General features: G+C 44.9%; 1 protein-coding gene across 4 annotated transcripts in view; it reads left to right on the plus strand.

The window, feature by feature from the left end:
• The window catches only part of MRTFA (myocardin related transcription factor A), a 104,428-nt gene that overhangs the window by 82,419 nt on the left and 7,087 nt on the right, over positions 1-14,922 (plus strand). For all 4 annotated transcript variants that reach the window (XM_040061133.2, XM_040061135.2, XM_040061131.1 and 1 more), the window contains 8 exons: positions 6,843-6,898; positions 8,351-8,426; positions 9,082-9,243; positions 10,697-10,872; positions 11,333-11,488; positions 11,966-12,216; positions 12,570-12,741; positions 13,006-14,121. In XM_040061133.2, the coding sequence (XP_039917067.1) occupies positions 6,843-6,898; positions 8,351-8,426; positions 9,082-9,243; positions 10,697-10,872; positions 11,333-11,488; positions 11,966-12,216; positions 12,570-12,741; positions 13,006-14,121 (2,165 nt within the window). The remainder of the gene's footprint in view (positions 1-6,842; positions 6,899-8,350; positions 8,427-9,081; positions 9,244-10,696; positions 10,873-11,332; positions 11,489-11,965; positions 12,217-12,569; positions 12,742-13,005; positions 14,122-14,922) is intronic.

Below are 14,922 nucleotides of genomic sequence, written 5' to 3' on the forward strand. Positions count from 1 at the left end.
GTGTTGTCTTACCAACTGATTTGCAGTTCAGATATCACCTTGTTGTCTATGATGAGTTAGATACTAACCAAGGCCAGGGAAAGCTCATGTGCTTCCTCTCCTCTGTCAGTCTACAAGTCTGATAGCCTCGAGTAGTGATTTACTGATTACAGAAGGCTTTGCAGCCTCTGCTTCCCACAAGGCACTTGAGCTATGAGGATCTGTGGAGATCCTTTTGCCTCTCTTTCTTCCCTGTGTTTGGTTCCTTGCAAACCTCAGTGTCTTCTGTCAACTGCATTAAAAAATGCAGGGTGTATGGGTATTTTTACCTCCTTTTTGCAGCAGTTGGGTCAGTCTCCTTCCTCTGCTGTGTTTCATTCTTAGAGTGTCTTAGTCTGGTTCTGATTCCACTTATTTCTCACGCTAGGTAACAGGAACTCGGAGGTCTGCATATGAATATCTTTGAAAGCTTTGCATGGCTAAAATCTGCCTTTGTACACTGTGGGGTAAACCCTGAACAGAAATGCTTGCGCTACTTTGCTCAGCTTTTTGTCTCTGCTGTTGTATTAAGGATTTGGGGTTGATTCCTGAGCCTTGATTCGGTGCGTTGTTTATAGCAGCATCAGTTTGGTGCTTTGCAGCAGTGTCTCAAGGCCACGCTGGATGGGGACTTTGAGCAATCTGGTCTAGTGGAAGGTGTCCCTGCAGCCATAGCAGGGGGCTGGAACTACATGATCTTTAAGGATTCTCCAACCCAAACCATTCTGTGGTTCATTCCCACTTTGCCATCTGCAAAATGTGGCTTGGACTGGGGGAACACTGAACTCAGGCATTGTAGTTTTGCACCCTGTTTCAAGGGAATGAATACATTGCTTTGAAGTGAAGATTAGCAGCTTTCATTTCTGGGCTTTGTATGGAAAGGTGTGGGTCAATGTAGATGGTCTTGTGTGCTGCTGCTTGGTTTTGGGGGGGGTCAGATGGAAGAACACAGTTGCAACATATAGCTGCAATATTTTTGAAGCAGGGTGGAGGCACAGTGGAGGAACAGTTGCATCATTAACGTGTAGGGAGGTTTCTCGTGGTAGCTGGTGTGACCACAAAGATGCTAATGCTTCAGGAATTTTGGAGGTGAAGCATCAAAATGCTCCACAACAGGCAGCAGAGAGACTAAAGAAATAAGGATTCGTGTGGTAGGAATTTTGTTAGATCCTTGCTAGACAGCTCGTGTGTCAGGAAAGTCAAGTCCTGCTGTCAGTCATCTAAAGGTGAGGGCTAAAACTCATCCTCCCAACAGCAGATACTACAAACTGCCGCAGTTGTCCAAGTGAGACAAAAGTGTGAACAGCTCAATGGAGGTCACCTGCTGGACTGTGCTGTCCCAAGCCCCATTGGTGATGCTATTGTCCCATCTGTCACTGAGTCTTTTTTAGTGCTTGTTGGCCCATTTTTAACACCACGCTGTTTTCCTGTGGTGAATGGAGCAATTGGAAGATGTGGGGACCATGGTTCAGCAGGATGAGGCTCCTGCTGCAGGCCCTAAGTTCAGCCTCTCATTTCTGACTTTGTCTGGCAAGGCACTTGTGCTCAGCTTTGCTGAAACTTATTTGTGGAGCCGTGCTGTAAACCAGCATACCAATCCGGGTTAAAATAACTCTTTCAAAACAACTATGATCAGAGTCCACAGAGGTTTTTTCAGCTTCATCGAGGGCTGACATGCTTTGTCCCAGACATAGGTACAGGAATGAGGGCAGAAAGTGGAGCTGCAGGTTACTGAGGCTGAAAATGCCATCTACATATCATGTAGAAACAAAACCAAAAGGCAGGCAGGAGGTAACCTAACTGAAATTGGGTGTTGCAGAAGTTACTTCTTCATTGTCAACTATTTCTTTTCTGCATACAGCGGGGAAAAAAAACAACAGCTCATACTGCTGTTGTAATTTGGAAGGTTGGGTGTTTTTTTTTTTCCTCTGGCAGCACTTAGGTCTAATCAGGACTTAATCAAAGGTAGCTGGATAGTTAGATCAAGGGTTCAAGTTATGTTTGAAGATGGGCAAGTGCCATGGAGAGGTGCAGGAGATACTTGATGGCAACAGTTCCCTAGTAGAGCTCCCCACGCAGTACAAGTACAATTGAAGCATCAACGGCAAGGCAGAAACACGTAAGACACAGAAAAGTGAGGAAAGAGAGATCATTACTGGAGCTGGATCACTGAAGCCAGCAGACTTAATATTTGTTGAAATGTTTCCCAGGGAATTCAGGGTGTTAAATGTGTTTTTGCACTTCTTAGGTTTAGTAAGGCGCTTGAAACAGCCTTGCCTGATGTTTTTGGAAGCAAGCTGGGACTACTTTGAAGCTGCCCATGCAATTTCCCAGGGAACAGGATTGGAATAAAGGCTTGGTGTCAGACTCAGAGGTTGAGTTGAGCAGGGTGGTTGGGTGGGATGGGAAGGGAGAAAACCAGTATTTGACATGATTCAGTATTTTCGGTGGTTTGATGTAAACAAAGGAACAGTCTGCATGTTTATTAAGCTCCAGGTTAGTAGGGTTGGGGGGAGGACAGGACTAGGACTCACGATGTTTGGAGAAGCCAACAACTGTGGAATAAAATGAAAGAAAAAGGCAGTATGTCTACATTTTGTAATGCCTATGCAGTGGCTTGATTGGAGGATGAAGACTGGTTGGCTTGGTACCGGCTCTGCAGAAGAGGATTGGAGACCTTTAGTGGATTGTGAGACAAGCACAAGTGAAAGTTGTTTGTTTTATGTACACAAAAAAGGCAAACTGGCTGGGACATGTGGCTGAGAAGTGTTATTGAATAATCATTTAACTCTGTAACAACCATTAAAGGCTGGAATATGTACCCAGTTCTGGACAGTATGCTTCAACAAAAATGCAGCTTAAATAGAAGGAGTCCAAAAGAGATTAAACAAGCAAAGGTATATGTTAACTACAAAGGAAGGTTGAAGCAACTGCCTTTGGTCATTTAATATATCAGAAGATTGTAGGAGAACCAAAGTTTTCAAAAGAGATACATGCAAAGAGGAAGAAAATAAATTGTTCTCTGTAACGTTTGCAGGTAAGGTGGGGAACAAAGAGTATAAATTGTAAGAAGGGAAATGTAAATTAGACACTCAGAAAGATCTTTAAATAGCAAAAACATTTGTGTACTGGGATAATTTCTCTGCAATAATACTACATTTTTTCATTGCAGGTCTCCAAGAACAGGTTAGACAAGCAACGTAAGGAATATTTCAATGTATTTTATGCAGGCTGAGCAGTCAGGAAGCATCAGGTGTTTGGAGTTTCCTCATCCCTAACCCTCTGTGGTTATATCTGGTGCCTCAGGTCCTAAGGGCTGTGGACAGAGTGGGACTGCTGCCCCACATTCACTTGGTTCACACAGGTTCTGCTCCACTGTCTCAGCCACTCATTCACATACACTGCCAGAATGAGCCACCACAATTGATATGGCTGAGAACAGCAGAGCTTCATCAGTATAGATGGTTTTGAGTGGAATAGATCAAGCAGTGCTCTGGTGAGCAAACCGGATGGGTTATGAGGCACAGGAACAGTTCTGCAGACACAGGAACAGTTTTGCAGGCATCAGTGCTAAGTGGCTGGGAAGGGCAGTGGTAGGAGCTGGAAAGGGGGCATATCTGCACTGCAGGTCTCCTTTAGAGCTCACCCAGAGCCTTATTGCTTCGGAGTTCTTCATAGGATTATATTTTTCCTTTTTATGTGCTGTAGTAAAGTTAACAGAGTTGCTCCACAGCTCTGGGCTATGTTGTCGTTTCAAAGCCAAAAATGTGCAAGGATTAGTTAACTTAAAATGGCGTATGATTTTACAATAGACACCCTATTCTGACATAGCAACCTCATCCTATATTGCTGAGGGAAGCAGTGAAGGGTTTGTGTCCTCTTGACATTTTCAGAGGTCGAATATGAAGTCCTCTGTCATGTTGCCAGCACAGAGCTGCGTCCCAGTGCACGTTTCCAAAGGACTAGTCATGAGAGACTGAAAGTGTTCTTTACAAGATTCTTCCTGTAGCAGCTCTGCATTACTTACTATTAAATGCCCAAGTGGTTTTTTGGGTTTTTTCCCTACTCAGGGATTATTTTCTTGCTTTCTTCTTTTTTTCTGTATGCAAGAGTTTTCCTGGACTATCTATGACACCAGCTGAACTTCTGCAGTTGACTTTTCTGACCATTAGCTGTGGTCAGAGAAATGTCACTTAAAGTTCATCTGCTGCCTCATACTGACAGCAGAGGTAGGCAGGAAGGGGAGTGTAAAGAATTCCTGCTGTGTTTGCACATTCTGGTAGAGAGCTTTTGAAGACTCAAGATGAATGCTGCTTTGCTTGTCTCCAGGATAGATGTTTATGCAGATTTAAGTGTTGCTTGCTATCTTTGCCCAAGTGGACCTGAGCTTTTATTTTGCTTTTCTGTGAGATGCACACAATGAAAAGAAAATGCATTCGGGTACAAGCACGTGCATATTCACAAGCAGCTCACTTGACTTGAAAAGAGTGTTGTTTGTTCCTTGCTCTTCATTGAAGTGCCGTGGTCAGACTACGCAGGACACATCAGCTGAGACCTTGTTGGTGTCTCAGCTAGATGGGGAAGTTGTTTTGCATTATTTTTGTAGTTATTGCAAAACAGTATCTCTACCATATCTCTTTGGTCTCTCTCAAAGTGCATTTCACAGCTTGTGTAACTTTCTCTGGTGATTTTTCTCTGTAACCAGATTTATGCAACTGCTCGGAGCAGGAGTTATTTGCCCCATTGTTGTGTAGGGGTCTATATACTCACTCACTGTGGCTTTCAGTTATTGTTAATTTATTCTACAAATTATTTTTCATTCACTTCTGTAGTCCAAATCCCATCTGTGATGCCTGGCATGTTCGGAATTCTTGCCATGTGGACTGAATTCTACTTCTTACCCATTGATGTGAACCAAGAGGTGATGCCTTTCCCTGGTCTTAAAAAATTGAGAGCCAGACACGGTTAAGGGATAAGGGTTTTTTACCTTGGTATTTTAATAAGGATCCTTATGTTGCACCACTTCACCAACGTGGGATGCACCGCTATGCACACACACAATAGATTGTGTATCCAATTTATGGACCTTTTATAAGACAAATTTGTCTATAGACAAATGATCATATCTAACAAGGATGCCCCAATGGGAGGCCTGTATGAATAGGGTGATATTCCTCCATCCAAGGAAGTCCTGCCCTGAATGGGCCAAATCTCTAATTTACAGGAGAAGTTCTAGAGGGGGCCTTGGTTTCCCAAGATAGTGTAGGGTTTTCCGTTGATTTCCCAAGATAGTGTAGGGTTTTCCGTTGATTTCCCAAGATAGTGTAGGGTTTTCCCTACACTAGGATGTTTCATCTCCTGGCCTAACAAAATACTAGGACTATGCTAAGTTATCAGACTTAAGGAATTACAAGTATACATGCTAAGAATACTGAGGTATGTAAAAGGTATATAAAAGAAAAGGCAAAAAATCATCTTGGCATCAAAGGAGCTCTATTTTACAGAATGTGTCTTAACCCTTAACAGAATGAAATGGAGTCTGTACTCCATTTCATTCTGTAGGAAAGGGTGTGGAAGGCTCCACATGCATTAGAAGTAGTTTCTTACCTTGCATTTATGCAGGGGCTTTTATTTTTTAAGTCTTTTGAGACTTCATTATGAACTTATATTTGAGAAATACTTAATCACTGGTCTTAAGTGAAAAATAATATGAGCAGACTATTTTTCACAGGATGCAGCACTTCAGAGTGACTAACTCTATGAGCTTAGTTCTCTGTCTTCAAAAGACTTGCAACATATCTTTAAAGCTGAAGTTCTTTAACTTTTCTGTTTAGCTGGATGGTAATTCAAACAGTTTAAGATAGGAGTATTTCAGAAATACGAAAAGAAATTATTATGCTTCTTTCAGCTACTTCCTAATACAAACCACAGTGTGGGCATTTTTTAAAAAAACAAGCTACTTGCAGCTTCAGGGAGACTGTGAGGAGCTACTGACACCATCATCACCGCCTCTGGTTTTACTGTGGGACATGAGCTTTGTGTGCTCCAGAGGATCCAGGCAGAGTGAGAGATTAGTGTGGTCCTGGACAGCAGAGGATCAGTTTCTTAAAACCTGATCCATTTTGGCTCTGGTTTTAAACAGGGAAAGTCTGAAGGGGCAAGGTCGGTTCTGTGGAGAGCTGAAATTAATTCCTCAAGCTGTGGTTTTCTGTCAATAGACAGATGTACTTTTCTTTCCAAGAATCCCTGTTCTCATGATAATTTATCTTACAGAGAGCAGTGTATATGTCCTATGGACCTGCAGAATTTGCAGCCCGTCCTTGTATGTGTGCAAAACACAGGTGCAGATTCAGGAAACACTTGCAGCTTCCTTTGACATTAAAAGATAGTAAAGGGGATTTACAGTTCATTAGCATTGTCCCCCATCCTTCCAACCATTTGACCTCTTCAGTGTTTCAGAGCCATTCCCATAAGGATCCTGGATATATTACTATCTGTTGAAGCTTGTAAAAGGCTTTTTGAGGGGGCTGTTTTTGAACATGTTCTTGGACCCAACTTTGGGAACAGTGATTAGTTTGACTAGAAGTGTTAGACTCTCCAATGGCCCACAAAAATTTCAGATCAGTTCCTGTGTCCCTGTGCTGTCAGATGGAGTATGGCAATTCCCATTGCTTTGTACCAGCTGGAGATCTGCCTCAGCGTGTTGGAAGATGCAGGAGGCAGTTGCTGCAGTGTGTTTGTTAACTTAGTTGGTCTGAAGGGTTGTGCAGTGAGAGAAGTTCCATCATTCTAATTCATTCTCTAAATGCTTTTCCTCTCCACAGCTCTGAAAAGTCCAGCTGCATTTCATGAACAAAGAAAGAGTTTGGAGCGGGCCAGGGTAAGATGCAACATAATCTTTAGTGTTTTGGGAAAGTCAGGAATTGTGTCTTGTGTTTCAGGCATCCTGTAGCTGTTAATGAGATGCAGAAGGGAATTGTTCATATCCTGGATGTAATACAGCTTTCTGCAGTCAGAGGTGTATTGGATGGGTGTTCTGCAACTTGCATGTGGTGCTGGTTAACCCTCTGAACTAGTTGTGCCTAAAGCCCATTGAATATGGTGCCTGGATTTTCCCTAGAGTCATCCTTCTGGAAGTGACTGATACTCTTCTTCCCACTCTCCATGCACTTGACATTTTTATTTTTATGGTGTTTGTTTTGACCTTAAATGCTATTAAATGCTCTTATCCTGTAGAGCTCAGTTCCACCTTTGAGGAGAGTTTCTCTGTTACCTGCACATGCAGTTTTTACCTAGGAGACTGGAAAAATTGAAAATCAAATAGAGAGGATCCCCCTAAAATCTTGTGACACTGAAATCACAGACTTCTGTCTCTACAGAAAGAGGAAGCCAGGCATCATACTTCATGTGCCACCTTTTCTTACTGGGGAGTTTCTTGATGATTTCTGTTCCTCAGGAGGCCTCTGGGGACATTTTTTTTCTGATTAGCCTACAGTGGAATAAAGCTAGATATGACTAAGTGTTGTTTGAAAAGTGAAAGCAACGTAAGTAAAAAATAACAGCTGTGATTAAGACCTGTGAGAGAGGCCCTTTAAACTGTGGAAGGATTGCAACAGGGACTTGCATTAAGACCAGTGGCTTTTGCTCATTTCTCTTTTTCTCCTAAAACCTTATTAAGTTAATATATTTATGTGGGCAGTCGAGCAACTGTGGTGCAGGTTTCTGACTGACTTTAATATTTATTTTCTCTGAAGGTCCGGTACTTACCTGCTCCTTCCAGATGCCCATTCCTGAGCAGTGTAAAGAGTAACATGTTCAGCCTGTCAGGGTCATGTCTGTACATTGCTCCATAGCACTTTCTCCAAAGACAGAGCTAAAAGCAGCTCTGGAAATGAAATAAGCCTTGTCACAGCATTTAGATTCTGCCCCGCAAGGGGCTGCATGGGATCTTTAGCATAACAAGTAACGTATCTTTAATCAAAGAGTATGCCCACACCACAAGTCAGCCCTGAATGCCGGCAATACATGAAAGTAGCGATGCATACAATGGGAAATGAGGACTTCGGCTCTTGAGGAAGTCCTTCCCAGTTTCTGTGCTGTGGGGCAGCATTGCACAATTGACTGAGGTAATTACAATACAAGGTCATCTTTAGAGTCTGCTCATTCTCGGGGTGCTCTGGGACAGGAGATAGATCCCGTCTCCATTTTGTGCTTATTTAGATCTCAGTAACAGCTAAAGATGGTTGTTTCTTTTCATTGTGCGGTTCAAGATTACCTCACTCCTGTGTCAGATCAGCTGAAAGTGGTTCTTACTTGTCTATTTTTGCTACAGACAGAGGACTACCTGAAACGCAAAATCCGGTCCCGGCCAGAGAGATCAGAACTGGTTAGGATGCACATTCTGGAAGGTATGGCAAGTGCTGAACGTGAAAACATCAACAATAATTTTTTATTGCAACTACCTTTTCAACAGCTTTCTGTTTGGCCTCTGACTTCCAAAGCTTCTTTCCAGTTGGGAGCGGGCAGAAGATCATGCCTGTTGCATGATTCCTTGGGAGGGCTTCAACTCTGCTTGCTCAGAGGTTATTCTCAGAATAATCTGTTGTGTGAATTCAACCTGCAGTTTTGTGTAGCTGAGCAATGAAACAGAATGACCATGGATTGCTCTTTTACTAAGGGAAAACACTGTAACATGTCCAAGAGAGAGTGAGGCAGATTTCATATGATTAGTAATGAACCTCAGCTTCAGAGAGGGAGTGCTATGCTGCTGCTGAGCACCAAGCTTGGGGCACAACCAAGGGGAAAAGATGAACGAGAATTGGGTGACATCAGTTTGAGAAAAGTGAATTTATCACAAGGGCTACTGTAGTTAGCTTTATAACCCAAATACACATAACAATTGTCATATCTTTGTAGTGCAGTTATCTATTGTTATCTATCAACTATTTTTCTGTACAGTTACCTATTGTTATCTACCTTTCTGAATAGAATTAAAATACTGCTGAAGGGTATGGGTTGACCATTGTGGGATTGATGCCATTTTATTTACTTTCCCCCAAACAGAGACCTCAGCTGAACCCTCCTTGCAGGCAAAGCAGCTGAAGCTGAAGAGAGCCAGACTGGCAGATGACCTCAATGAGAAGATAGCACAGAGGCCAGGGCCCATGGAGCTGGTGGAGAAGAACATCTTGCCTGTGGAATTGAGCCTGAAGGAAGCTATTATTGGTAAGGCCAGAGGAGGATCTTTGTGGAGGGCATTTCCCACATGTGGCTACGATTACCTATCATTTCACCTGCATGGCTAAGTGAGTGCTATCCCATGGCTGGTCTCATTTTCCTGGCCCAGAATCACAGGCTTTCAGCCCAAGGATTTGGAGAAGCAGATCTCCTGGCCCAGATAATGCTATAGAGACATTAAATTATAGGGATGTGGACATTCCAGAGAACTATAAAAGCAGTTGTATACCCTAAAGACTTGAAAGACTGTTGAAGATTGTATTCCTTAGATTGTCTCCTTAAAATCCCACTCTCAGTATAACATGTCAACAGCGTTGGTCAGGGACAACCCACTGACTTAGATCAGGAGGGGAGACAGAATATAAACAGGTGTGATGAAACAAAAGACGTCTGTGAACTCAAAAACTTCAGAGGATTCAACCCCTTTAAAAATAAACCGGAACAGATGTAAATCATGCCAGTTCCATTCCAAGGGCTGAAAGGAATGCTGGGGAATAGCCTTCCCACTATCTCAGCAGTGCTCTTTCCTGTCTCCCCAGACTGAGCAGTCTGTGTGTCTGTGGTTATTCATCCCCTCAAACAAGCACAGCTACTGTAAAGACAAATGGCACACAACTGTGAGCAAGATGGAATATTTTCCATAAAAAAAGGAAAAGGTCAGTGTTGTGAGAGTCTGGCTTCACTACTGAACAAGAAGTAGTTGAGGAAGGGTGAACTTATGAACTGAAGCCTAAGAGATGTGGCTTCCTTCTGACTGAGCAAAGTACATCTCTGGATTCCTTTTGATTTTAGGTGGGGTGCAAATGAGAATATTTCCCTGCTTAGCAGGATTAATTTGAGAAAATGTAGTCTAAAAAAGCTTTGGTACATTATAGGTGTACACTCTGGGCATATAGGTGGACAGAAATGCTAATAGCAGCCAGGGCCACCACTTAATCCACAGCCCATGTTGCTTGTAAGACTGGAGGACATTTTGGGATTCTGTTTTCCAAGACAGAGGAATCCAAGGGAGATTCTACCTTCCACCATATGGGATGAATACCAAAGAAGCCATGACTCAGCCTTATACTGTCCAGTCTTCTTCTTTGGTGCCACATGATAATGAAGCAAGTCATGCCACAGAGCTGGGTTTGGGCAGACCTGAGTATCTCTTCTTACATGCACTTTCCTGGCTAGGAAGCAAGGGAAATGGTTCACCCCAGTCCACCTCATTTTATTGTACTGATAGATAGTGAATGTAAACCTGATCCAGTTAGGACTCTGTTCTCTCATTTTTAGCTGGTGCTTTAAGCACAACTCTCTCCATGCCATCATTATCTTTGTGAAACATCTAGTGTCAAGGGAAGTAATTTCAAATTCTTATTTGTATTCGTATTCATATTCTGTATTCTGTATTTATTCTGTATTCTTTACAGACCACGGTTAATGTTTGTGGTTTTAGTTGGACAGGTGAACTACCCAAAGGTTGCAGACAATTCCTCCTTTGATGAGGACAGCAGTGATGCCCTCTCCCCAGAACAGCCAGCCAGCCATGAGTCCCAGGGGTCTGTCCCATCGCCGATGGACTCGCGGATTTGTGAGCCTCTCCCTAACACCACTGGTACATCACTAGCTCAGGTGAGAATGTGGAGGCCTCCTGGGCTCCTCCTGGAGCTTCATGCTGATTTGTGGCAGAAGAGCCTAAAAAGTGAGACTAAGGCTTCCCTAGGACGTATAGTCTGTGAGATTTCACAAGGGGTCTTAGCTCCATGTGGTGTCAATGATGTCCTCCTCTGGTTATTCACAAACCCTCAGGGTGGTGCCCCTTGTGGGGAAATGGGCAGCCATTGCTTGGTGATACAGCCGATGTGCAACTGATCCCAGCAGGAAATGCTGGGAGATACAGGTGTTGGGTTTTGATTCCTCTTCTGCCCCAAGTTGTGCTGCTTCTCAGGGACGACTGAAGCAGTGGGTTAAAGGAGTCAGATTAAAGATTTGAAGGCCGTGCTCTTTCCTTCTAAGTGGACACTTCCTGCACTCTGTTGAACTGTATCCCTCCTCTTGTGTGTATTCATGATGCCTTTTTCTGTCCCTGCAGGGTTCATCCCAGTTGCAGATTAGCACAGACTCCAGTGAAACTCTTTTTGTACCTGAGCAGCCACCTCCACCACTGCCACCTCCACCTCTTCTTCCCTCTAGTCTTACCAATGGAGTGGCTCTTACTGCTGCCAAGCTCCCACCAACACTCATTAAGGTACTATTTTGGCTGATGTCTTCATTGTTGTAGGCTGGAGGAAGATAAGAAGGTTACTTTTAAGCAGGTTTGGAGTTTGGAAGTATTAGATTAACAGATGTAAAGGAAGGAAACATTTCTCACTAATGTCTTCCTCTGACACTAATTGTAACAAACTTAATGGGGTTTTCTCTTCCATGGTATATTCACCTTCTGTAAAAAGGATGCTAATGCAAAACGTTTTGAAACAATCAGTGTTATCTATTATTAGAGTCAACTGGATGAGCAAATGATCTGGTGTGCTATGAAAGGTGACCTTCATTATTGTGCAGCATAAGCTGCTGCCAGTGCAGTGTCTGCAGTGTCTCAGTTAGAGAAGCATGGAAAGACCCTGGGGTGAATAAACTAGAGAGCCCAGTGTGCGTTCTGGTTTACATGGGGTGTTACATTATATCAATGCTTCCATTCTAACTTGGTTCCTCCTTTTCTTCTACATAGCAAAGCCAGCCCAAGTCTGCTAGTGAGAAGTCTCAACGCAGTAAAAAAGCCAAGGAGTTGAAGCCGAAAGTCAAGAAGCTTAAATATCATCAGTATATTCCCCCAGACCAAAAGCAGGACAAGGGAGCTCCTCCCATGGATTCATCTTATGCCAAAATACTGCAACAACAGCAGCTCTTTCTCCAGCTTCAGATCCTCAACCAGCAGCAGCAGCACTACAACTACCAGACTATCCTGCCAGCCCCACCTAAGTACGGGTCTGCAGTGGGAGCTGTCTTAGCAAGCACTTACCAGCGCTCTTAACCAGAGACAGGGTGTTCTGGGTGTGAGGGGTGGCCACTGGGTGTGATGGGTGGGACACACTCAGCCCTGTACGTTCCAGAGGGCCTCAGAAAGAGTTGATGCGAGATGAATCAAAGGCAGCTGAAGTGAGTTGGTTGCCGCAGCAAGGAGCATGGAGATACTCGGGAGCATTGGTGTGCTTTAGAGTCTAGAGCAGCACTAGTGACCCAGAGGTTTCTGAGCATGTACGTTTGTGGACACTGAGGGAGTCTGGTGTCTTTCTGCTGTGGTTTTGATGTCTGTGTTCTTTCTTTTCCTGCAGGCCTCCAGGAGAGCAGCAAAGCGGTGCCAGCGCCCCTGCCGTACGCAATCTCTCTGCCACAGTCAGCGGCACGTCTTCAGTATCTTCTGGTTCCAGCGGGCTAATGAGACAAAACAGTAACGCTGTGGTGGGCAAGCCTGGCCCTCTCCCTGCCAACCTGGATGAGATGAAGGTAAATGTCCTGTGAAGCTCCACAGACCCTTTCGGCCATTGTCAGTACTGAATGATGTTGCTGCCCCAGAGCAGGGCTGAGGTGGACTGGCAGGAGTTAGTGGTAGGAGCTGGGTTTGTACCCTGCAGTCTTTACCTGAGGTGCAAGTTTGTTGGCCTGTGGGAAGATTGGTTTAGTCCTTTGTCTCATAGCTCTGGTGGCTGTTGATAGTTGTTCAGTTAGAAGTTCTCTTAATCTTGCCCTCTTTTTTCCCCCCCATATCAGGTAGCAGAGCTGAAGCAAGAGCTGAAGTTGAGGGCCTTGCCTGTCTCAGGCACAAAGACGGATCTGATTGAGCGTCTCCGAGCTTACCAAGAGCAGAACAGTGCAACCAGCCAAACAGCCCCCACTCCCAAGCCCAGCACAGCAACCGTCCTCCCTAAAGCTGCCGAAGTGGTGGTGGCCTTCCCAACTGCCAGGCTGAGCACAGGGCCAGCCCTGGTCACCACTGGCATTGCACCAGCAGAAGTAGTTGTGGCCACAGTTACTGGTGGCGGCGTGATGAAGTTTGGGAGCACAGGCTCAACTCCTCCTCTTTCTCCAACTCCTTCTGAGCGCTCGCAAATGAGTACAGGGGATGAAAACTCGGGCACTGGAGATACCTTTGGAGAGATGGTGACTTCACCTCTGACGCAGCTCACCTTGCAGACATCCCCAGTGCAGTTCTTGGTGAAGGAAGAAAGCTCCAAGTGCGCCTCCTGCAGCATAAATGCGGCACCCAGGTCAGAGCAGTGTAGTGCTGGTAACAGCAGAGATGCAGAAGTTAGGGACAAAGACAGGATGCTGCAGGAGAAGGACAAGCAGATTGAGGAACTCACCCGCATGCTGAAACAGAAACAGCAGCTGGTGGAGATGCTTAGGCTACAGCTGGAGCAGGAGAAGCGCTCCCAGCAGTCACAGCCAGCCCCAACAGCCACGGGAGAAAGAACAGCCCTCGCCTCCAAACCAGGAGCATTTGGCACCCAGGTCAAGAGTGAAAATGGTTTCCTGAGTTGCCAGTTCGCAAAGCAATCCAGTGGCCAAACAGACCAGTTCAGCCCTGCACCAACCGCTAGCCAAGTGGACACTTTGAATCCAAGCCCAGTGCCAAAGAAAGCCACGATGGTGAAGCAGGAGGTGCCAGCCACGGAAGCAGAGCCACCATGCCAGTCCCACAGCCCGCAGGTTTTCCTTGGCCAGCAAGGGAGCGTCCTGAGCGACCTCATCAAGGGCACCCCTCCCCCCACCCTCATCAGTGACTCCACAGGGACCCACATCGTCCTCACCGTGACCAAGCAGAGCACCGAGAGGCAGGGCCTCTCTCCCCACGGCATGGCAGGGAGCAGCTGCCCACCCTTGCAGGTAGGCAAGGGTCAGATCCCATCGCTGCTGTGGACAGTTGGTTTCCTCTCTCCTCGTCCCACTCCAGTTACCATAGGATGGCTTAACGGGGTGGAAATTCAGTGCAGTAAATACTGGAAGGGCTGAGTTGCTCACTGCAGTGGTTGGTAGATCATGGCTTTGTAAAACAGAGTAGTGTAAGCAGATCTTCGGCAAAAGACTGGAATTTGACAATGATGAGCTGTGTACAGCAATGAACAATTGGCTCTGTGCATCACAGGCTGTTCAGCATTCTTCCAAACACATGGGTCTGCCTTTTGTCAGGCAGGACCTCGGACTTGGACAACAGGGGTTTGCTGCCACAGTTCACTCGTTTTTAAAAGAACAGCTATGCCCGTGGTAGTAAAAGGAGCAGAGTGTATTTCACCTCTTGTCCTTAACTGTAGAGATCGTAGTTGGAGTGATAGATGGGTCATCTTATCTACCAAGAGCTGAAATCAGACCCTGAGAGCAGACTGTTTTTTGGCTGCTCTTTGTTTTAATGTGTGTCAGTATTTCAGTGTTAGCAGAGTCTTTCATCAGAGATAATTTACTACTCCCCTGCTGGCATGAGCTCACCACTTAACAGAATTGTTCCGAGTGTCCCTTCCAGGAAGGAATAAATATGCCCAGGTTTGATGGGATAAGTCAAACCCCAGCACCTTCCATGATATCAAAGATAATTTTCATTCTCTGCTGATACATTTCTTGCATTTTTTGCAGAGTAAGTGACAGTGTCTGCCATCAGTCTGCATTGAGCAGTCTGCATTTGCTGCATAGCAG

This window comes from Hirundo rustica, chromosome 4 (assembly GCF_015227805.2).
Source record: "Hirundo rustica isolate bHirRus1 chromosome 4, bHirRus1.pri.v3, whole genome shotgun sequence".
NCBI classification, from domain to species: Eukaryota; Metazoa; Chordata; class Aves; order Passeriformes; family Hirundinidae; genus Hirundo; species Hirundo rustica.